This window comes from Piliocolobus tephrosceles, chromosome 19, assembly GCF_002776525.5.
Source record: "Piliocolobus tephrosceles isolate RC106 chromosome 19, ASM277652v3, whole genome shotgun sequence".
In the NCBI taxonomy this organism is placed as follows: Eukaryota; Metazoa; Chordata; class Mammalia; order Primates; family Cercopithecidae; genus Piliocolobus; species Piliocolobus tephrosceles.
Window position 1 is genome coordinate 32,769,583 of NC_045452.1, and position 23,650 is coordinate 32,793,232.

At 44.1% G+C, this 23,650-nt stretch overlaps 1 protein-coding gene across 1 annotated transcript in view; it reads left to right on the plus strand.

Moving 5' to 3' along the window:
- The first annotated feature begins 961 nt into the window (after positions 1–961).
- The window catches only part of LOC111527932, a 61,724-nt gene continuing 39,035 nt past the window's right edge, over positions 962–23,650 (plus strand). Inside the window, 3 exon segments of the mRNA XM_023194501.3 lie at positions 962–1,020; positions 10,821–11,101; positions 14,366–14,487. Of these exon segments, the coding sequence (XP_023050269.2) occupies positions 962–1,020; positions 10,821–11,101; positions 14,366–14,487 (462 nt within the window).

Below are 23,650 nucleotides of genomic sequence, written 5' to 3' on the forward strand. Positions count from 1 at the left end.
GCGTGGGCGCTTCCTCCGTCCAAGCGCAGCGGGTATTTGCAAAACAACCGCAATGAGCTCTCCCAAGACGGGTCTAAAGAAGGGCGCAGACCTCCCGCTGGAGGCGGTCCTGAGCGTCAGGGCCGGGCCGGCTCGAGGGCGGGTCCTCTCCACCCGGACCCCGCGGTCCCCTGTCTGCCCAGCGCCCCCGCCGCCCGCTCAGAGGGGCTCTGTGCGCCCAGAGGACGTGTCTGTCCCGACGCCTTGCGGACTTCCCCTCCCGGGGACCGCGGAGTTCTGCACTGACGCGGCGGGAGAAAGGAGCGGGTTAGGGTTTGGGCTTTTTGTGGCTCGAAGGACACACGGAGGGAAGCGACCGCGCGTGGGAACAAGGACTTCTCCCAACTCCTTCCAAGGGGGTCGTCCACAGACGCACCGGCTTTCCGAATTCGCCCCGTGTTGTCCCTGCTGGCCACTTGCTAGCTTCGCGCACACCTGCGGATGAGGAAACCACTATTTGTCTGATCAGAGTCCTCCAGGGCAACACCATCCAGTTTTGAGCCTCCGCCCACCCCCAGAGGAAAACCGAGATTTGTGCCACGGTTCCTAGTACCTAAGTGAGAGGCAGACACCCGGCGACCCCGGCAAAGGCGCGTCTTAGGCTCACCGGACGCTCCCCGAACCCGTCCCTCTGGCTGCCGAGCCCCCCGCGCCTTCCCGTGTCGGAAGGAGGCACGCGCAGACCCCTCGGGGTGTCCCGGGACGGCAGGTCCCGCTGGTCGCTCCAGGAAGAGGCGGGGCGCTGGGACCCCAGAGCTGGGGACCCCGGGCTGGGAGCCGCACGCGCCGGGACCCGCTGGCCGCCTTCCCGGTGAGGGTGGCCGTACCTGCCCGTGCGCCCGGCAGCAGCTCCCCCGGCCCGCGCCGACGGCCACCGCGTCCCCTTTGTGCGGCCGGGAGGGAGCAGCCGCCTGCAGACACCATGCTGTCCACCGGGGGCGAGTACGCCGTCAAGAAGAGGAAAAAGCCGGTGCGGAGGAGGTACGCGGGGCCGAGGGGGCGCGAGCGGCGCCTCTGGGGACCGAGCCTGGGATGGGGACCGCGTCGGGCAGTGGGGGCGGCCGGGCCCGGGGTGCGGAGAGGAAGGCGGGGGCACCCCTGCGTCCTCCCGCAGTCCCCGAGCCGGGCCTGTCCCCCAGTCCGCGGCCCTTCCCTGCAGCTCTGGCGGCCAATTCTGAGGCCCCCCGCGGCGCCCTGGCGCTCAGCTCCCGGGGAGCCTGCGGAGAAAGGATTTCGTTTTAAAGACACCCCCACCCCGAACCTGCCGCTGGGGATTTTTAACCTTGACAGTAAGTTCAACACCTCGTTCGGGCACTAGTCGGGCGGGGTCGCGCGCTTTCTGGAAAGGGCGTGCTGGGGTCTCCGGCGTTTTGCGATCTGCGCCCTCCAGGACGCTGCGCCTCAAACCAGGGCCGGGTTTACAGGGTGTGCGCCGCAGCAGGGATGGAGTCTCCGGGTCACGGAGGTGGAGTCGCGACGGAGAGGCCAAGTGGGCAGCCCCCACCTCGTGCACAGGGAAGGGGATGCGAGGCCCTGCGGGGTGGAGGACCCCAGCGGGTCAGGGTCCCCTCCGGGTCCCCAGGTCAGGCCCGAGCGAGCTGCGTGGAGATGGGGAAGGGGCACCGCCGAGTTCGCTGCGGCCCCAGGGTTGGGCAGACGCTCTTAAAGGAAGAATAAATGGGAAATCCGGTGTAGGACACAAATCCCTGAGTCTTCGTCCAGTGCCCAGAGGTTGGGTTGGGGCCTGCGAGCGGTTGTGCGAAACTGAGCCGCGATGGCTGCGGAGACCCCGCTGGCCTCAGAGCTCGGGTCCTGGAACCTTCCCGAGGGACGCGGCGACCCTGGGGAGAGCCCGGCTGCCCTGCGTGAGCTTCAAATGCAGAAGGCTGGTCCGCGTCCGAAAAACTTCCAAAAGATCTCAAGACATCAATTCTCATTCCATGTAATTTAAAAACACACAAAATGCCAGGAGAGGAGCCTGATAAAAAAAGTGCAGATATGAAATGTCACACAAGTGTTAATACGAAATGTCCAGAAGAACGGACATCCAGGGAGTATGAAAGCAGACGGGGGTGGCGGGGGAGGATATCGGGGAGAGGGGAAGTGCCTGCTAAGGGGAGACGGGTTTCCTAAGGGTGTTCTGGAACTCGCTATAGGTGATGGTTACACAGCATTGTGATTGCACCTACTGCCTTTAAATGGTGAAATTTGTCTTTGTATTTTACCACAATAAACAAAAGCTCATGAAACTCTTCAGTAGGGGCACAGATATCTCAGAACTACACTCCTCAGGAGAAATTTATTTTCCAGGGCAGTAGAACCAGCAATCATTGGATAACTGAAAAAGATGCTCAAAATGGGAAATTTTTAAGAGTGTTACAAATACCTTAAATATTTTATTTTAACTGAAAATATCAATGGCTATCAATTTGCTAATCCTCTGATGCTGGTTGGGGTCCTCTTCTTCTTTGGTGTGTGTGTGTGTGTGTGTGTGTGTGTGTGTGTGCATAAATCGCACCCACAAGTTACTGTCTTCAGTTTAAAGACACTTGCATCTCAATATGATCCTGATGTGTAGACTAATTCAGCAGCAACTTTTTTTTTCTGCAGCCATACTGCGAGTCTTTCCAAAGCATCCATCGTAGTTCACTAAGAAACACTTTCTCTTTGCTGTTGTTTCATTAACAATCATAACAGAAAGAGTTGAAATTAAAAGGCGTGGGCACATTTAGCAGTGATTTTGCGTTAGTACACAGCTTACCTGATGGCAACAGAGTTCCAGGTGTCTGGGGAGTCAAACCGTGGTGAACTGTGGACGTCTTAAGTTTGCAACCAGTTGATGGGGGACTGAGCTAAGTGGTCGGTTAACAGTGATCTAGTGTAAAAACTGGCCTCATTTGCAAACACTGTGCTGTCTTGTTTCCTGAGTTGCTCCAAGTGCATTACTTTAGGGATTTCTGCGACTCGCTGGGTGGTGGGGTGGCCGCATGGCCTTCTGGCTTGGACCTGGGTCTTAGCTTCCCAGCTAGGCCTCTTCCCCACCACTCCCCATGGCTGTGTGGAAGAGACTCTGGTCCTGCTGGCAAGGCTGGGCAGGCCACGTGGGACAGCGTCGCGGATGCTAAAGTCAGGGCTCCAGGGGCTCCTCCGGCTCAGGATGGGGTGGGGAAATGGGGAGAGCGATTCAAAGCCCCTCCCAACTTGGCCATGCATCCTCCTCTGAAGCTGGTGGCAGCTGATGGGGAGCCCACGTGGCACCTGCCAAGCTGCCTTCCCTCCTGTCTGGCTCTCTCCTGACCTGCTGCAAACACCACAGGGTAGAAACTTGCACCAGCTTTGTGGTGGTTTGCCAACCATTTTCACCCTTGTGTTGGGTCACTGCATAACGTAGAAATGTGGATGCCATGGTGCATTTGAAAGGTTTAGGGCACTGGAAGATGTAACCCACTTCTAAGGACTTTCGGTAGAATCATTTGTAAAATCTGCATAAAATGCTTTGAAACAGAGCCTGGGGGAGGTTTGTAAGGCAGACATCGGGATTCTAGCACCTGCACACATCACTGTGTTTTCAAATGCTTTCTTGAAGACTTCTGTCGCTCATGTTATCAACCTGGAGGTGTAACTGAGGTGTGGCGACCTCCTCTATCCACTGCTGAAATCAGGCTGTGCATGTGGTTGAAAATCAGCCGAGTTCTAAAGCCATAAATCTCTGCAAAGTAATACTTTATACTTAGAATTCAAGTCTTGCCAAGCTTTCTTAAAAGAATTCGCTGCTCTGCTCCGTTGAAGAGCCCAGGGCTAGGGGTAAGCTCCATCCAGCCTCAAGCTCTGGTTCCTGCCTTGGCTTTGAGCTGCTGTGTCACATGGAAGGCCATTGCCTTCTATCAAACTCTCTCTACATGAAGTGCCCTCATTATTTTTTTCCTGAAGGCAGAAAAAGTATTTCATGACTCTTTTCTTATTTGTTTTCTTGTTAAATATTATTTCTTTTGTAATAGAAGCATCTCTGCAGCAGTTCCCCTTTGAGTGGGATTAAAACAACTTTTTTTTTCTTTTTTTTTTTTTTTTTGAGACGGAGTCTTGCTCTGCCGCCCAGGCTGGAGTGCAGTGGCCGGATCTCAGCTCACTGCAAGCTCCGCCTCCCGGGTTCAGGCCATTCTCCTGGCTCAGCCTCCCGAATAGCTGGGACTACAGGCGCCCACCAAATTGCCCGGCTAGTTTTTTGTATTTTTTAGTAGAGACGGGGTTTCACCGTTTTTGCCAGGATGGTCTCGATCTCCTGACCTTGTGATCCACCCGTCTCGGCCTCCCAAAGTACTGGGATTACAGGCTTGAGCCACCGCGCCCGGCCAGTTTTTTGTATTTTCTATTAGAGACGGGGTTTCACCGTATTAGCCAGGATGGTCTCGATCTCCTGACCTCGTGATCTGCCCGTCTCGGCCTCCCAAAGTGCTGGGATTACAGGCTTGAGCCACCGCGCCCGGCCACAACTTTTTTTTTTCATAGCAGGTGATTCATTCTTGGAAAATATTTTCCCATCAGATCCTCAGAATCTGTACATGTATTGATGGGAGTTGGACTTGGTCATCAGAACAACCATGAGGTCTTCTTCCACAGAAGAAGTGTGAGGCTTGTGCTAGGGGAAGACTATCCTCCCCTGGGTGAGATTCTGAGCCAGGAGAGATCGGGGCTGGAGTACAGACCTGCAGACTTGGCTGCCTGTTCTCACAGGTTTGGTCTTCCTTTGCAAGGTAAAGTCAAGTCCAGAGCAGGTTTAGTGTGTGTGTTGGTTGGGGAGTCAGAGAGGCTGTGAGGTCTCTCAGCATCCACTAAGCTTTCCAGCTTGGCAGGTTTCTTTACTCATACCACATAGAGAACAAGTTGTAACTAGCGTGACCTTGGGGGATGTTTCTTTCTTAACATGGAAGCTGGCACTTAGCCCTGCAACCCTCTGGTGCAAAGGACACTCGTATCTGTCTAGGAACAGAGGACCTCAGTGAAGGTGCAAGGATATCACGCAAAACGTGTGCCTCTGCCATCAAAACACCTCCAACCCCATTCTCCCCAGGGTCAAATCTGCACAAGGTTTCGGCAGCAGAGCAACTGGCCCAGGCAATGGACCAGGATGGGCGGAACATATCAAGGCCCATTTCCCAGGCTCCCTTGCAGCTGAGGGCAGACATGTGACCTCATTCTGGCCAATGGGACCCAAGTGGAAGTCTTCTGGGAGTTCTGGGAAGGCTTCTGCTCTCCTGATCCAAGGCAATGAGCATGGCCAACTTCTGCCTGGGATGCAGATGCAATACCATACCTCCAGCCACATAGTGGCCATAAGGCAGGAAGATAAGAGTCAACATATTAAGAATGTCAGAGCATAAGGAAAGGGGAGGAGTCAGAAACTTCACTTATTCACTCATTTGACAGATTCATTCTGAACATTGACTCTGAGAGACCCTGTCCTAGGCATGAGGAATCCAGCAAAGAACAAAACCTTCCCTTCTGTAGCCTACATCCTAAACATAATAAATATACATCAGGGCATGATACAAGCCATCTGGGGGACAGTGTGAATGCAAATTCCCTGAGGTGGGCTTTCCTTGGAGCAAAACTGGAGCTGAGTGATGGAAACAGCAGACAGATGAAGGCTCAGGAAAAGAGTGTCACTGAAGGTTCTGGCAGGGGAATGGTGTGTTGGATGGTTCTGGTTGCTTTATGGAGAGAGACAGGTGGACGGTAGAAGTCAAGAGGACAGTGGGGGACTACCTGGGACTCCAGACAGAGGCCCTGGTGGCCTTTTTGACAGGGAATCATGGAGGGTGAGAAGTGGCTGGGATCTGCACGTAGGTTGAAGAAAATGCAGATAGGATTTGGTGAGTAATTGTATATGGGTATAAGACAGAGGGGAGTCTGAATGGCAGTCAGGGTTTGGCCTGGGCAAATTCACTGAGGTGACATCTACCCTCATTCATCTCAGCTCAAGCTTAGCCCATCCGAACTGGCCTGTCCTACTTGTCACCATCCTCCCGTGGAGAACCCTGGAGTTGTCCTTCCCCTCTCTGGAAAACCATTCCAAATGCTGCTAATTCCACCCCAGGATATCCAGTCTGCCTGTTTCTGTGCCCAGGGCTACCATCATCCCCTGTGGCCCTTACAGCAGCTCCTGGAAAGTTCTGCATCTCCTGCTCTCACCTCTTCTGGTTTGATCATACTATAGCAGATTGGGTCTTTTTTCTTTCATTGTGTTAAATCACATGATATAAAGTTTACCTTTTTAACCATCTTACAATGTACAAGTACATCAGTACATTCACAATGTGCAACCATCCCTACTATCTAGTTCCAGAACATTTTATCCACCCCCAAATTTTTGGAAATCCCATACCCATTAGCAGTGTCCTCCCATTCCCAAAGGATCTTGTAAAAGATGAAAGCAGTACCTCCCATCAGCAGTTCCTCATTCCACCTAGGAAAGAAATGGAAGCTTCTCAGGCCCCCTGGGCCCCCCTTCATTTCTTCCCTTTCCTCAGCCCCCTCAGGAGGTTAGTTGGAGCACTTTCTTGATGCAAGGCCTCTCTTTTCCTCTGGCCAGAACCCTTGAGGCCCCGCTCAGCTGCAGAGCTCTGCTCCAGAGGGCTTCAAGGTCCACACCTCCCTTCCTGACGCCTGCCTCCTCCATGACTCTGTTGCTTTCCCACATCCACTCTGCCTGGCCTCTAGCAGGCGCTCAACAGGCAGTGACATATTTCTCTGTTCACGTGGGACAAGGTTGGGAGAGTGTGCACCAAAAGATCAACAGCCACCACTTCCAGTGATTGTGTTTGAATTTTAAATTTTTCTCACAATGATCAGGCAATAGATACTCTTTAAAAAGAAAGATAAACAGAAAAATGGAGGTGATATTAAAATACATACACAAACACCATCAACAAAATCAAGATGCAAACAAAATTTGTAACATGTATAAGATTAATATGCTTAGTAGAAAATTAGCTCGTATAAAATGATGAAAGAACTATGAAAAATAGGCAAAAGCATTAACAGGCAATTTACAAACCAATGGCCAATAAGCATATGAAAGGCATTATCAGTAATTAAATAAATAAAACAGGCAAATATGAGATACATTTTTTACATTAATAACAGAAGCCACTCTGCACAACCAGTAGGAACGCACCTTGTACTGTGGAAAACTATTTAGCAGTGCCTACTAAAGTGGAACCTGCAAATTCACTTTCCATTTGGAGAGAACAGAAATGTGTACATATGTACAAAAATGTCATGATGGAGGCCACCAGACTTCTTTCAACAGTAGGATGGACACATCAAGCAACATCTGTTTCCATAGTAGAATACTACTCAGCAACAAACAAGAACTAGGCTACACATAAAACGTGAGTGACTTTCTCGGACATAACGTTGGGTGACAGGAACCAGACACCAGCAAGCACAAGCTGTGCAGCTTCCTTTCCACAGGGCTCACAAATGGCAACATTAATCTACGGTATTACAAACCAGGATGGCAGTGACCTTTGAGGAGGAGAATGTCTAGGATCCTGGTGACATGAATATGTTAATGTGAACATTTATATTTTGTGCATTTTAAAATGACTTTTTATATTGATAGCACCTAATTTTCTAGATTAGGAAGAAGCTAGCATTTTCAAATTGCTAGTGAGAGCATAACTTACTGCAGCCTTTATGGAAAAAAGTAGTCAATAATTATCAAATGCCTTAAAAATGTCTTTTTACTTTCACTCAGCATATCCACTTCTAAGAATGTATCCTCAGAGGATTACCTAAGGATGTGCAGTCGTATTTACTTAAGAGGACATTGTGGCAGCTCAGCTATAATAGGAAAACATGTGAACAGTGATCTAAATAGTAGCAAAGCATCTGGGATTCAGACTGAGAAACCTGCAAGGGCTACTGGTCACATGGATGGGTGAAGAAGTGAGAAGAGAGAAGAATATAATATTTCTCTTTAAACATGTGTGGATCAAGTAAAGCAACCCTAAGTGTTTAAAATACCTTCTCATGGTTGGTGGCTTGTCTTTTCACCCTCTTCATGGTATTTTTGATTAGCAGAAGTTCTTAATTTCAAATCATTTAAATGTATCAATCTGTTCCTTCATGGTTGGAACTTTCTTGTCTTGCTTACAGTGTCCTTCCCACCTATGATGTCATAAAAAGCATCCTCTACTATCTTCCAAATGTTTCATAGTTTGGCTGTTTACATTTTAAGCCCATGGTCCACCTTAAGTAATTTTTTGATGTGGTGTGATGAGAATCCCATTTCAATTTTTTTTCCAATATGAAAAGCCAATTGTGCCAGCACAGTCATCAAGAAGTCCAGCCTTTGACTGGGCTTGTCAGTTCCCACCCTGTCCTAAATTCGGTTCCCTGTGTGCATGGCTCTGTTCCTGGGTCCTGGATCCCAGTCCAGACCAAGTTCACCACTTTGGAATAAGTTTTAATGGCCCCAACACGTTTCTTCATCTTCAGGAAGGCCTGACTGACTCCTTTGTGATCTCTGCACATCTATATTAACCTTAGAACAATCATGAGATAGAATCAGCTTATTAAGTTCCCTCAGAAAAAAAAGAAAAATAAACAAAAACAAAGCCTCTAGAGATGCTGAGTGACACTGAATTAAATCTGCAAATGTCTTTGGGGAAAATCAACATCTTTGCCCTGTTGAAGAATCATCTGTCTCTACATATAGTCAGGCCTTTTAAAGTGGCTTCCTTTATATTGCATAAATTTCTTTCTCTAGGCCTTGCATTATATTTATTTCTAAACATTTTAAATTTTATGAAATTGTTAAGGATGTATTTTTAAAAATTCCTTTTCCAATTCATTGTTGCTGGTTTATAAGAACGTAATGGTTTTCTGAATCTTGATTCTTATCTACCAACTTTATTAAACCCTATTATTAATTCTAACAATATATCTTTGCATGAATTTGCTAAGGCTGCAATAACAAAGCACCACAGACCAGGTGGCTTAAACAGCAGAAATTTGTTTCTCACAGTTCTGGATGATGGAAGTCCAAGGTTAGGGTGTCAGCAGGGTTGGTTTCTTCCAACACCTCTCTCCTTGGCTTACAGATAGCTGTCTTCTTCCTGTGAGCTCCAGTGGTCTTCCCTCTGTGTGTGCATGTGTCTCGTGTCTCTCCCTATGTATCCAAATCTTCTCTTCTTATAAAGACACCAGTTAGATTGGAGTAGGGCCCACTCCAAGGCCTCATTTTAAATTCACCACCTCTTTAACTCGTCTCCAAATATAGTCACATTATGAGGTACTTCAGGGTTTCAACATACGAATTTTGCAAAATGCAGCCCATAATAACCTACAAATCTTCTAGTTAGAGCAGTGGTTCTTAAGGTGTGGTTCCAGAACAGCAGAACTAGGTAACCTGGGAGCTCATTAGACATACAGACAGTCCTGCCTCACCCCAGATCTCCTGAACTGTGCGGGCAGGGCCACAAGCCCTACAGGGGGTGACTGACAGGCTGAAAGCTTGTGAGCCTCCCAGGTACACTCTTATAATCTTCTATTAGTGGCTTCTTTTCCTTTTCCATTTCAGCTTTTATGTCCTAATTTGTTTGTGCTGCTTCAACAAAATATCACAGACTGGGTAATTTATAAGGAACAGGAAGTCCAAGATCAAGGTGCAGCTGCTTGGTGTCTGGCAAGGGCCTTCTTCCTGCATCCTCACACACGGGAAGAGCAGAAGAGGGCAAACCCATTCCCTCCAGTCCTTTCACAAGGGCCCTCATCCCATCCATGAGGGCCCACCCTCATGACTTCACAGTCTTCTAAAGGCCCCACCTCTTAATACTATCACAAACTCATGCTCAGTTTCAACACATGAATTCTGGGTGACGTTCAGACCGTAGCACTTATTTTTCTTCTCTTAACGGACTGGCTAGGTCCTTCCGTCTAACGTAGAAAAAAGTGGTAATGGTGGGCATTCTTGTGTTCTTGGTTTCAAAGAGTATGTTTCCAATGGTTTACTATCAACTGTGCTTTTTGCGGTGAGTTTCTGCTTTTTGTTTTTCGTTTTTTTGGTTTTTGCAAGTGACCTTTGCAGGTTAGGGGATTTCCTTCTATTCCAAGTTGCTAAGACTTTTGGAAAAACAGTCATTAAAGAACGCCAAATTTTATCAAATGCTTTTCTTCATCTACTGACATTACCACATTTTTTCCTTTAGTCTTTTAATATAGTGAGTTACATTAGTGATTTTCTAACATTAAACTAAAATTGAATCTTGAGACAAGCTCTACCTGATCACAATGTACTATGCAGTCCCTTTATCGGTGCGTTTGGTTTGTTATTTTTAAATTTATGATTCAGCATTTTTGTTTGTGAGTGAGACTGGCCCGTACTTTTTATTTACGGAACTCTCCTTACTAGATTGGAGTCTGAGGTTATGCTGGCCCCATAAAAATGATTTGGAGCTGGGTGTGGTGGCTGTCACATGTAATCCTAGCACTTTGGGAGGCTGAGGTGAGAGGATGGCTTGAGCCAAGGAGTTTAAGACAAGCCTGGGCAACATAGCAAGACCTACAAAACACATAGCAAGTCTCTACAAAACAGAGAAAGTGTTTTGAAAGTGTAGAGAAAGTGTCACCACTTTTAGTGGACGAGGGATTGTGCCTCTGAACACCAGGGATTTGGGCTGCACAGTGCAGGGCATAGTGTTGGAACCCCTGGGGTGATGCAAGAGTGAAATGGCAGTGGAAAGTGGGGCCATGATCATTCTTCTCTCTCCCCCAAGTCCTAAGCCACTGCCTCCAGAGGGAGCCAAGACCAACCCTTCCAAAAGGCACCGCGACCGACTGAATCAAGAGCTGAGCCGACTCACCAATTTGTTACCCTTCCCTGAGGACGTGTGTGCACGGCTGGACAAGCTGTCCGTCCTCAGGCTGATCGTGGGCTACCTGAAGGTGAAGGACTACTTTGCAGGCAAGTGGTGGCTGCTGTTACAAAGCGAGGGTGAGAGGCCCCCTGGCACCTGCTGGGACCCTGGTGGAGGCTGTGGCCACAAGAGGAAAAGGAGTAACTTGGGTTAACCCTTTGTCCTGGTGAGAGCTGCACCACTGCCTTCAGACCTCAGGCAGAGGCGAGAGGCACCTGCTCAACACAGGTGCATTAGGTGAGCCAGATGCTCACCTGGGAGTGTGCCTGTCCGAGGTGCAAACCCTGGCTCCTTGTTGTCCCAGGCTGCTCATGGAAAGAGATGGCACCAGTCCCCTTGCCTGGCTGTTATTCTCCAGGGAGAGTCCTTAATGCGACCACCGTGCTCCTGCCTCCCTTTGCTTTGTCATTTCTTGTGAGGATCCAAGTGTTCCTCTACCTTATAGAACTTTGGTTCAGAACAAAGGTCCTCTTTCTCTGAATATAACAGAGGATCTAGGATATTATTTCTTCTTGTTTTCTTGAAAACTTTTCCTCCTAAAATTTTCTATTACACAGAGGGCACAATCTATTCTTCCTTGTCCTGCTTGCTCATTAACTGTGTTGCTACTTAAAGACAGATGTTCTAACCCATTCCCACAAGTGGAACTTGTATTCAGTGATGCTGAACGAACAGGGGTTAGTCTGTGGCGTCCTGTCTTCCCTGCAGCGTCACCTCTCATAAGGGAGAATGTGTCCCCTTGGTAGCTCAGAGACATGTCCTGGGAGGATGGACAAGGGAGGCAGACTCTGGGCCTGAACAAAAGGTTAAAAAATGGTCACAATCCTCTCATGAAATTTATTTTATTTTTAAAAAGCTTTTTTAGAATTGCTGGAAATTTGGGAGACAATCTGGGGGAAATTTAAATTTATATCTAAGTTGATTGATAATGAGACCATCAACTTAGAAAAGTCATCTCCCAAGTAAGCATCATCTCTGAAGTTTTTTATAAACTCCTCCCCAGCTCTACTCCAACAAGAACAAATGTGGATTCATCGTTTTCATCAAATTTGATAAACTTCTGGCCATTATTTCTTCAAATACTTTCTCTGAGTCTTCTCTCTCTCTTCTCTGTGTAGAACTCAAATTACATGTATTTTAGACTGCTTGATGCTGTACCACAGGCCGTTGGTTCTTTGTTCAGTTTTCTCATTGCTGCTTCATTTTGGATAATTTCCACTGACCAGTCTCTAAGCTTATCAGTCCTTTTCTCTGCGAGGGTTCATTTTGCTGTTAAGCCTATTAAATGTATTTTTTATTTCTGGTATTATATTTTGCAGATCAAACATTTCTCTTTGGTTCTTTTTATAGTTCCATTTCTCTGCTGAACTTTCATTTATATGATCATTTTCACTTTAAGTATTAGAGTCAAGAATTTTGCTATTCAGTATGGTAGCTATTAGCCATATATAGTTATTTAAATTTAAACTTATATCCATTAAAATTAAGTAAAATTAAAATCTTAGCTTCTTGGTCACACCAACCACATTTTCAGAGCTCAGTAGCCACATGTGGCTGGGACAGCAGATATGAAGCCATTTCCATTATCACAGGGGAAAGCACTGATCTCCCCAGGAAATTATCTTCTAAAATTGTAAAACCTCTTTCTCTGTCAGTTGTCTTCTCTTTGCCACTACGGAAAGAAAATGGAAACTTCTGAACCCGCCACTGTATTTAATTAAAGACAAAACAGCCCTCACTATCTCCATTTCTTCAGACGCATCTTCTTGAATAGAACTTTGGCAACAAGAAAACTGGAGGGTAATACCAAAGAATGCTGATTTCTGCATCACGTTATCTTTCTCTGTGTTCCATCATCCTTCTGTTTTCATATTATTTTAGCCTTCGTGGCAAAGCTGAGAATCCTTAATGATGAACTTTGAAATCGTTTTTAGGATGATAAAATAGCAAAATGTTCCAAGATTTAAAAAACTAAATAAAATCACTAAGATGAATGTATCTTAGATTTATATGTGGGTTAAATGGACTCATATGATCACTGTAAGACAGGATAAATTTTATTCTATTTTTAAAATAAATTTATCTTTGTTCTTTGGAAGACCTCTAATAAAGAACAAAAGTCAGGACATACTAATCTTTAAAATTGTTACAGCTGTTCAGAAAAGAAACTCAAAAACTAAAATTGGATCCAGTCAACCCAGATAATACATTCTGAAAACTTACAAAACTTATGAAACTTTTGCTCAAAGTACAATGGTAACTGCAGAAAAGCAGCAATTATTTAATCATTCTCAACAACAACATGGAACGTCCTCCAAGGACCAAACACACTCCAGGTGGTGGCCCAGGTTGTGGGGAAGAGGACTAGGGTTTTATTTGGGGTGACGACGGCATTTGGGAACCAAAACAAGGTGGTTCTATTAGGCTATTAGCAAAGGAGTCAGGTGGCAGCTTCCTTGAGAGAGATGGTGCCACCCTTTCTTCTGCAGATCCCTCCTCCTGGGAGCAGAAGGGGTGAGGCCTTGAGGCTGAGGCCAGGAAGGCGGAGAATGAGCTCCAAGGAGCTGGTCCCATGGAGCCTCATGGGACAGGGCTGCACACATCCCCGACTGCACTGTTCTGATACAGTATGAGCATGAGATACGCTTTTATATTGTAATCTATTGTTATTTGGGGAATTTTAGCTACAAAAAAATGAATCTTAACTAATGGTCACGGTCAGGACATAAGATTTGTGTGTATATGAGGCCATTGGAGGGTTTTGTGCATATATGAGGCCTTTGGAGCAGAAGGGTGATGTTATATGTTATATAATTTTCAGAAATGTCATGCACACTTCTATTCAGAGAATTCATTACACGGGGCAGAAGTAGAAGCAGGAAGGCCAGCAAGAGTTGATAATGTCTCAGACCGGGATGGTAGTGGTAGAGGTGGTGAAACAGGTGAGGGTCTGGATCTGCAATTTTTTTGTAACAGGTCATGTCATGCACTTATACCTGATCTGATAGATAAGGCAAAAACGAAATCATCATACACCAAGTCAATGTTAATGGCAGTGACTTTAATGCTAAGGGAGTCGAAGGAGGCACAACAAATTTTCCTCAGGAGAAATAACAAGGGCACCTCAGAGGAAGCAGAATTTGAACTTAATTAATATTTTGCCTGTAGAGAAGCCACAGTAGGAACAGCCCAGACAAAAGTTAAAATGGGCTCTTTTCCCAGCTAGAGGAGGTAAGTGTTCAATCAGATGTGACTGCTCTTACTGGAACCTTGGAAGAACTCAAGGTGCCAGTACACAGAGTGACACTTGCTATCCTGAAACTGAGAACCAGGGTTGCCTGGATTCTCCTTTTCATCCCTGTGGGATGGCACATGTTCACAATAACACCAATTTTCTTTCTCAGCAACCCTGAAGGACAACAATGCAAGCTGCTCAGTCGACCCACCCATGAACCCAGGAAGAAGTGAACAGACCTTTACACAAATCAATGTAGATTTGTTTTCTGAAGGGGACTTGCTTCTTCAGGTACTGTACAATATTGACCATCTCTACTTCATGTCAGTGGTTATAACTATAGCAGAATCAGGCCTCGGAGTTTTCCAGAAAATATTGTGCTTCAACTTTTGCTCAATATATATTTAATTATCATGTTAAACTTCTGGTTGAATCGAGTATTCTATATCTAATTTTCCATTTTTGGACAAATCTCTACTCATGGTGCAATGCAGGTGGGACTCATGCTTGGGGTAGGAAGAGTCAGAAACTCCAGCTATCAGTCCCTGATGGTCACCTGCTAGTAGAGTGGTAGTCACTACCTCCCCAAAAGTGATACTGCATCTTCTCTATATGCCTCAGGAGCTATGAGACTCAGATGTAGGAATATATGTGAAAATCATACTATAAGCCATCATGTCCTGAGTCATGAAACAACTGTACAAAGGAAGAATTGTGTGTAGATGAAAAACATTACCATATCATATTTCATTTTTACTACTTTGAGCAATTGAAACATTTCTTTCTCTTTAATTTTCTATCTAAATACGATATATTCCTGCTACCTCACCAAGGAATCCACATTCTGGGTGTCATAAATATAGCAGATTTTTTACCTTACACACCAGAAGTATGAAACCTCAGCAGACAGGCCATAAAGAACATACATAACCACTGGTTGATTGGTCATCCCCTGTGAACTCCCTCAAGGATTATGATTAGAAGCAGGTGGGTCTCTTCTTTAGGTAAGAGAAGGTGGCATGAAAGAACACTCCATCTTCATTTATCTGGTTAAGGCTTATTTATCTATTGGCAAATCATTAGGCTCTTCTCTGGCTGCGGGTTTAGTCTCAGCATACTCTGTCTTAAAAGTCTGTAGTTTCAGGCCGGGCGCGGTGGCTCACGCCTATAATCCCAGCACTTTGGGAGGCCGAGGCGGGCGAATCACAAGGTCAGGAGATCAAGATCGAGACCATGGTGAAACCCCATCTCTATTAAAAATACAAAAAATTAGCCGGGCACGGTGGCAGGCACCTGTAGTCCCAGCTACTCATGAGGCTGAGGCAGGAGAATGGCGGGAACCCGGGAGGTGGAGATTGCAGTGAGCTGAGATTGCGTCACTGCACTCCAGCCTGGGCGACAGAGCGAGACTCCGCCTCAAAAAAAAAAAAAAAAAAAAAAAGTCTGTAGTTTCATGTGCCCAACCACAAGGTGAGGGATCTTTTTATAAACTCAAAAGAGATCTGCTACAAAGACCCTGTCAACGTGTTAGTGTAAGTTAAGATATCTACGCATAGGTTATATGGTTCTCTTCACTTTTTCATAAGTTTGAAATCTTTTGTATTTCTCCTTTAAAATAGAAATTTAACACAACAACATCTCTTGAAATGGAATTCCTAAGAATTATTTAGAATTAGTTTGTTTGGCTGAAAATTCCCAATAGGGCTTCTGTATTAATCTGGATTCTCCAGAGTAACAGAACCAATAGGATGTGTGTGTTTGCGTGTGTAGAAAGAGAGAGATAAATTTTAAGGAATTGGATCATGTGATTGTGGGATAAGTCCAAAATTTGCAGGAGAGGCCAGCAGCCTGGAGACCCAGGGCAGAGTTGATGTTTCAGTCTTAAGTCAAAAAGCTGTCTGGAGGCAGAATTTTTCTTCTTTGGGGGATCTCAATCTGTTTCTCTTAAGGGATTCAATTGACTGATTGGATTTGACCCACCAACATTATAAAGGCGAATCTGTTTTACTCAAAGTTTGCTTATTTAAATGTTTCAATGTGTCCCCCAAAATCTATGTTGAAAATTAATCCCATTGTGGTGATATTAAGAGGTGGGGACCTTTGCGGAGTAATTAAGACATGAGAGCTCTGCCCTTGTGAATGAATTAGTGCCTTATAACAGGGATGGAGGAACAGGCTGAGGCCCTTTTGCCTTTTGCCTTCTGCCATATGGACACACAGCATTAGTCCCCTCTGGAAGATGCAGCAACAAGACATCAGTTTGGAAGCAGGGAATGGGGCCCTCAACAGACACTGAACCTCCCAGTGCTTTGATCTTGAACTTCTCTGACTCTGTAACTATGACAAACAAATTTATATTATTTATAAATTACCCAGTCGTAGGTATTTCGTTACAGCAATACAGATGGACTAAGACAAATGTCAATCACAAAATACCTTTGCAGAAACATCTAGGCTAATATTTGATCACACATTTGGACATTACAGTCCAACCGAACTGACACATAAAATTAACCATCACAGCTTTATATTTAGATGTTTCCTAAGTGGCTGTTAATGTAAGTTAAGATATGTGTTACTGGAACTAAGAATTAGTTCCAGTTGCTAAAGACAAAAATCTTGTTTAAACTGATAAAGAAATATTCAACTTCGTTTTGTGGGAACACATTCAGATATTTAGGATTTAAAATCAAATCGAATTTAAATTATTCTATTTTTTCTAAAAGTACATCGGACACAGATACTGTGACCAAGACCAGACATAAAGTATAAAGGAATTTTAAAAAACAGTAAAAATATGAATGATCTGCAATCCAAATAGAATATCTATTGCTGTTCTATTTGTTTCGTTGTAATAATGATATGGAGGCTGGCATAGCGGCTCAAACCTGTAATCCCAGCACTTTGGGAGGCAGAGGCGGGCAGATTGCTTGAGCCCAGGAGTTCAAGACTAGCCTGGGCAATGTGGCAAAACCCCATCTCTACAAAGAAAAAAAAATAGCTGGGTGTGGTGGTGCACACCTTGTATTTCCAGCTACTGGGGATGCTGAAGTGAAAGGATCACTTGAGCCCGGGAGGTCAAGGCTGCAGTGAACTAAGTTCATACCACTGCACTCCAGCCTGAGTGTCAGAGCAAAACCCTGTCTCAAAACAAGTAAATAAATAAAAGGATGTGGAGAGGTGGGGTTTCTGGATTGGCAATGTGAGAAGCTTGACAGATGGCCCCTACCCCCAGCTCAGTGTGATGGGTGCAGCCAAGAGCCAAGAAAATGGGACTCTCTTTTTCCAAGTTCCCAGCCTAGGATTATGGTTTTACCCAGGAAAGGGAGGCTGCTGACACGCTTCATCACCCCTCACTTGTATTGCTGAAGTTCTTCTCCAGGAAAACGTGGCTGAGAAGACTGGAGCTCCCTTTCTCCACCTAGCCCCAACTCATAGGGTAGAAACTCTGTCCCAGGCACAGAAGGCTGAAAATACTGGCCCCAAATTTCCCCAACTCAGCTTACGTATAGCAGGGAGAATCTAAACCAGAAGAGGCAAGCCAAGATGATCAGGGGTTACTGTCCATGCCCAGGACCCCAGCCATAGAGCGAAGCTATAACTGAGAGAAGCAACTGCCACCCGTGATCCCAGTTCCAATGCAGTGGCACTGGAGAAAGATCGGTCATAAGAACAGAGATCTGTTCAGCTCTCTAAGGGGACTGATATTATTTGGAACAGAGCTTGGAAAATGTACACCGAGGAGTACTCTTGAAAAAATATTAAGCCATTATTTCCTTAAATATCTTTTCTGCTACTTTTCTCCCTTCTTTTCTTTTGGTGTTCCCATTACATGTATATTGGTATACTTAACATAACATAGTACTGGAAGTTCTAGGGAAATTAGGCAAGAAAAATTAGATTTAAAGTTTCCATATTGGAAATGAAGAAATAAAGTTACCTCAATTTGCAGATGATGTCATATCATGTATAGAAAATATTAGAGAATATATTACAAAACTATTGAAACTAAGAGTTTAGCAAAGTTGCAGGATACAAGATCATAAGCAAAAACCAGCTACATTTGTATACATTACTGTGAACAATTTAAAAATGAAACTAATCAAACAATTCCATTTACAATAGCATTAAAAATAATAAAATACTTGGGAATAAATTTGGCTGACTAAGCTAGTCTTGCACACTAAAAACAAAACATTGTAGAAAGAAATTGAAGAAGACATAAAAAATGGAAAGAAATCCTATGTTATGGGTCAGAAGTCTTAACATTGTTAAGATAGCAATATTCTCCAAATCGTCCTACATAATTCAACACAAAACGCATCGGAATCACAGCTGAGTTTTGTTTTGTTTTGTTTTGAAAAAATTGTCAAGCTGATTCTCAAACCTAGATGGAAATGCAAGTAACCTGGAATAGCCAAAATAAACTTGAAAAAGAACAAAATTAGAGAATTCACACCTCCGGCTTCAAAATCTACTACAGAAGCCACCATTATCAAAACATTATGGTACTGGCGGGGCATGGTGGCTCACGCCTGTAATCCCAGCACTTTGGGAGGCCAAAGTGGGTGGATCAGTTGAGGCCAGGAGTTCAAGACCAGCCTGACCAACATGGTGAAACCCCACCTCTACTATAAACACAAAAATTAGCCAGGCGTGGTGGTGCATGCCCGTAGTCCCAGCTACTCCAGAGTCTGAGGCATGAGAATCGCTTGAACCCAGGAGGCGGAGATTGCAGTGAGCCGAGATTGTGCCATTTCACTTCAGCCTGGGAGACAGAGCGAGACTGTCTCAAAATGAAAACAAAAACATTGTGGTACTGATATATGGATAGAAACAGAGATCAATAGAATAGAATTTAGAATCAAGGAATAAACCTTTACTTATGGTCAGTTGGCTTTTGCCAAGAAAATTCAGTGGAGAAAGGATAGTCTTCTCAACAAATGGTATGGGGCAACTATATGTCTGCATGCAAAAGAATGAGGTTGGACTAATTTCTTACACAATAAACAATGAAATAATCTGTACACCAAAGCCCTATGACACACAATTTAACCTATATAACAAACCTGCACATGTATCCCTGAACCTAAAAGTTAAAAAAAAAAGAAGAAACTGAGGCGCAGAAAGGATAAATTGCTCTGATCCCACAACAAATGAAAGACTGAGAATGCTTTTCCATTGCTTCTGAGACAGACTAAAGAGCTTCACATACCCTACAAAATCCTATATGATCTGGTTCTTGTCTATGAACACACCTTACTACTGAAGCAAGACATACTGACCTTCTTTTAATTTCTCAATCATATAATGATTTTTCTCACTCTAGTAACTCTTTCACCCCATCCCCTTGTTTTTCTGCCTAGTACCAGCTACTTATTTCAAATCTGAGCTCTAAAGTCACTTACTTAGGGAAATCTTCCCTGACTGAGTCCCAGTCTTAAGTTCTGTCAGGTCCTCCTATTCTACACACTCATAGCACCTTGTATTTTGCTTACTATTAAAAACATGTATTTGTATTATCCTTGGACTATTGTCTGTCTCTTCTGGAAAGTGACCTCTGTGAGGCCAGCACTAGAGCTGATTAGCTTGTTATTTCTGCTTGGCCCATATTAAGCTCACAGTTAAAAAGAAAAAGAATAAAGACTAAGACATAAGAAAAAGACCCAGAAATGATACCAAAGCTGGAATTAACAGATCAATACTTTGAAACAGTTATTGTACATATGCGCCATGATTTAAAGAAAAAGATGGGCCTAATAAGTAACAGATGAGAAGTCTCAAAAGAGAAATGGAAACTATGAAAAGAACTAAATGGAGATCCTAGAACTGAAAAACAGAACATCTGACTAGAAAAAAAGGACTTCATGTGCTTCACAGCAGAATAGATTCAGTGGAAGAAAACAGGTCATTGAATTTGAAGACAGGTCAATGGCAACCATCCAAATAAAATCACAAAGAGAAAAATGAAAAAAAGTAAAATAGTCTCGGTGGTCTGTGGTACATTATCATGCAGCCTAACATACATGTAATTGAGTCACAAAAGGAATGTAGAGAGAGATTGGGCAGAAAAAAGGATATCAATAGATAATGGCTGAAATTTTTCCAACTTTGATGAAAAATATTAGCCCATGGAGCCATAAAGCTCAATGACCTTGAAGCCAGATAAATACAGAGGACACCAAACTATTCTAGTCTAATTTCTGAAAACAGGAGAGTAAACAATTGGTGTGTTTGTGTAATGGACTCAACAATAAAAAGTAATGAATCATTAGTACATGCAACAAGATACATAAGCCTTAAAGCCTTTGTGCTGAATTAAAGCCAAATACAAGGGTCTATACTAAATTCATGTGTATGAAATTCTACAACAGGCAAAATTAATTTAAAATATTAGGTGTGTCATATGTTTGTTGTGGCACTATTCACAATAGCAAAGACTTGGAACCAACCCAAATGTCCATCAAAGATAGACTGGATTAAAAAAATGTGGCACATATACACCATGGAATACTATGCAGCCATAAAAAAGGATGAGTTCATGTCCTTTGTAGAGACATGGATGAAGCTGGAAACCATCATTCTTAGCAAACTATTGCAAGGACAGAAAACCAAACACCACATGTTCTCACTCATAGGTGGGAACTGAACAATGAGAACACTTGGACACAGGGTGGGGAACATCACACACCGGGGCCTGTCGTGGGGTGGTAGGAGGGGGAAGGGATAGCTTTAGAGATATACCTAATGTAAATGATGAGTTAATGGGTGCAGCACACCAACATGGCACATGGATACATATGTAACAAACCTGCACATTGTGCGCATGTACCCTAGAACTTAAAGTATAATAAAAAAATAAAATAAAGTATTGGGTGTGTCATCAAGAGTGGAGAGAGGTTGAGGTTGGCTAGGAAGGGTCATGATGGAACTTTCTGGAAAATACTCTATATCTTGGTAGGGAAAGTGAATGTATTTGTCAAAAATCTATCAGGTTGTACACTTAGGAAATGTGCAATTCAATGTATGTAAACTGTATATCAATCAATTTAGAAAACAGAAGTATTACATGTAGATTGGTGTCACTTAATACCACCCCCTTGAAGAAACAGAATATTCAGAAGTTTCTTTTTAAAAGTCCTTAAATCAAGCAGTTCTTTGCTTGTTTTTGTATCTGTGTCCTATAAGCTTAGATTGAGGTATTTTATTTTACCAAAATTGTCATCCTTGATTTAATTGAAAAATGCCTACAGTTATATTTTATTTACTTTTTTTTATACAAGTCTTGCTCTGTCATCCAGGCTAGAGTGCAGTGGTGCAATCTCGGCTCACTGTAACCTCTGCCTTCTGGGTTCAGGCAATTCTCATGCCTCAGTCTTCCAAGTAGCTGGGACTACAGGCATGCACCACCTCACCCAGTTAATTTTTGTATTTTCAGTAGAGACGAGGTTCTGCCATGTTCACTAGGCTGGCCTCAAACTCCTAACCTCAGGTGATCTGCCTGCCTCGGCCTCCCAAAGTGCTGGGATTACAGGTGTGAGCCACCGTACGCAGCCTGTAGTTACTTTTAAATATCAGTTTTACTTATTTGTTATTCTGCATTGTTCTCATATTTCCTATGTAAGAACTGCTTAATTGTTTAAATTCTCCTTCTACCATTCCATATAACTAGGAATAACAGTATTAAGATATATATTTACATTGCTTATAACTGCCTACGCAACTGGGATGTAGGGGTTGGGCTTGGCTTGAAGCATGGAGAGTTCATGTATTGTAACAAGAGGTGAGGCAGAGCCTATAAAATAGGTAGGAGAGAGTGGTGGCTGTATTAGTCCATTCTCTCATAGCTATAATGGAACAGTCAAGATTGAGTAATTTATAAAGAAAAGAGATCTAATTGGCTCACGGTTCTGCAGGCTGTACAGGAAGCAACATTCTGGCATTCGCTCAGCTTCTTGGGAAGCCTGAAGAAATTTACAATCATGGCAGAAGGCAAAGGGGGAGCAGACATGTCACATGGCCAGAGCAGAAGCAAGAAGGCAAGGAGGAAGGTGCCACACACACTTTAAAATAACCAGATCTCCTAAGAACTCACTCACTCTTGTGAGGACAGCCCAAAGGGGAGGATGTTATACCATCCATGAGAAATTTGCCCCCACGATCCAGTCGCCTCCCACTGGGCCCCACCTCCAACACTGGGAATTACAGTTCAACCTGAGATTTGGGTGGAGACTATAAACCAAAGAGTATCTGAAACAAGTCTCAAGTAATTTAGGAGTTTATTTTACCAAAGTTAAGGACACGCCTGTGACACAGCCTCAGGAGGTTCTGATGACACATGCCCGAGGTGGTCAGCCTACAACTTGGTTTTAGGGAGACTTAAGACATCAATCAATTCAATCCAGAAAGGCAGGACAACTGGAACTGGGGGCTTTCGGATCATAGACGGATTCAAAAATTTTCTGATTGGCAGTTGGTTGAGTTATCATCTAAAGACCTGGAATCAAAAGAAAGGAATGTCTGGGTTACAATAAGGGGTTGTGGAGACCAAGGTTTTATCACGTAGAGGAAGCCTCCAGGTAGCAGGCTTCAAAGAGAATAGATGGTAAATGTTTCCTGTCAGACTTAAAGAGTCTGTTCCATCAGTCTTAAGGTCTGTGTTGATATTAACGGTAAGGAGGTGTGTCCAACCTCCTGTTCCCACCATGGCCTAAACTAGTTTTACAGGTTAACTTTGGAATGCCCTTGGCCAAGAGGAGAGGTCCATTTAGATGGCTGGGGGACTTAAAGTTTTATTTTTGGTTGAAGGACACAGATCCAAACCATATCAGTGGGAGTATGTAGAAGTTCTGACTGCATTTTCTTTTCAATGAAATAGTAAGCAAAGTTGAGTATAAGGAGAAGGCAGGAGGTATTGATGGTTTGAGAGAAAATGATGTGAAACAGTCATCTGAGAGAATGGGAAAGTGAATGCACCAGGGAAATGTATCAGGATTTATGGGTGGCATTAGGGGCCATTTGAGGTACACAGTCACAAATCCTAATTGAGTTCAGTGAATCAAGAGAACATAGGATTTGAGGATGTACGTAAAGGAATCATTACAATGATAGATATATAGTAAAACTGTAATACTAAAGGAGAACGTAATGTGTTTCAACATGATTATCATTACTATTTTCATTATTGTTGTTATCATTATTATAATTAAGGCAGTGTGACTATCTCAAGTCACACACTGAGGCATGCAAGAACCATAGTTTTCACTGTTTTTCTATAACTTTACATTTTAATACTTTATTTTTCCAAGTGGAAACATAAATTTCTATCAATTCAGGAGTTCCTACCCTCTTTCTTGAAACTGATCTAAGTTCATGAAGACCTGCATGGTGCCAAGGTTTGGGAACTGGAAGGCACCTGATCAGGGTGCTGGCAATTTCTGCAGGCTTCATGTTC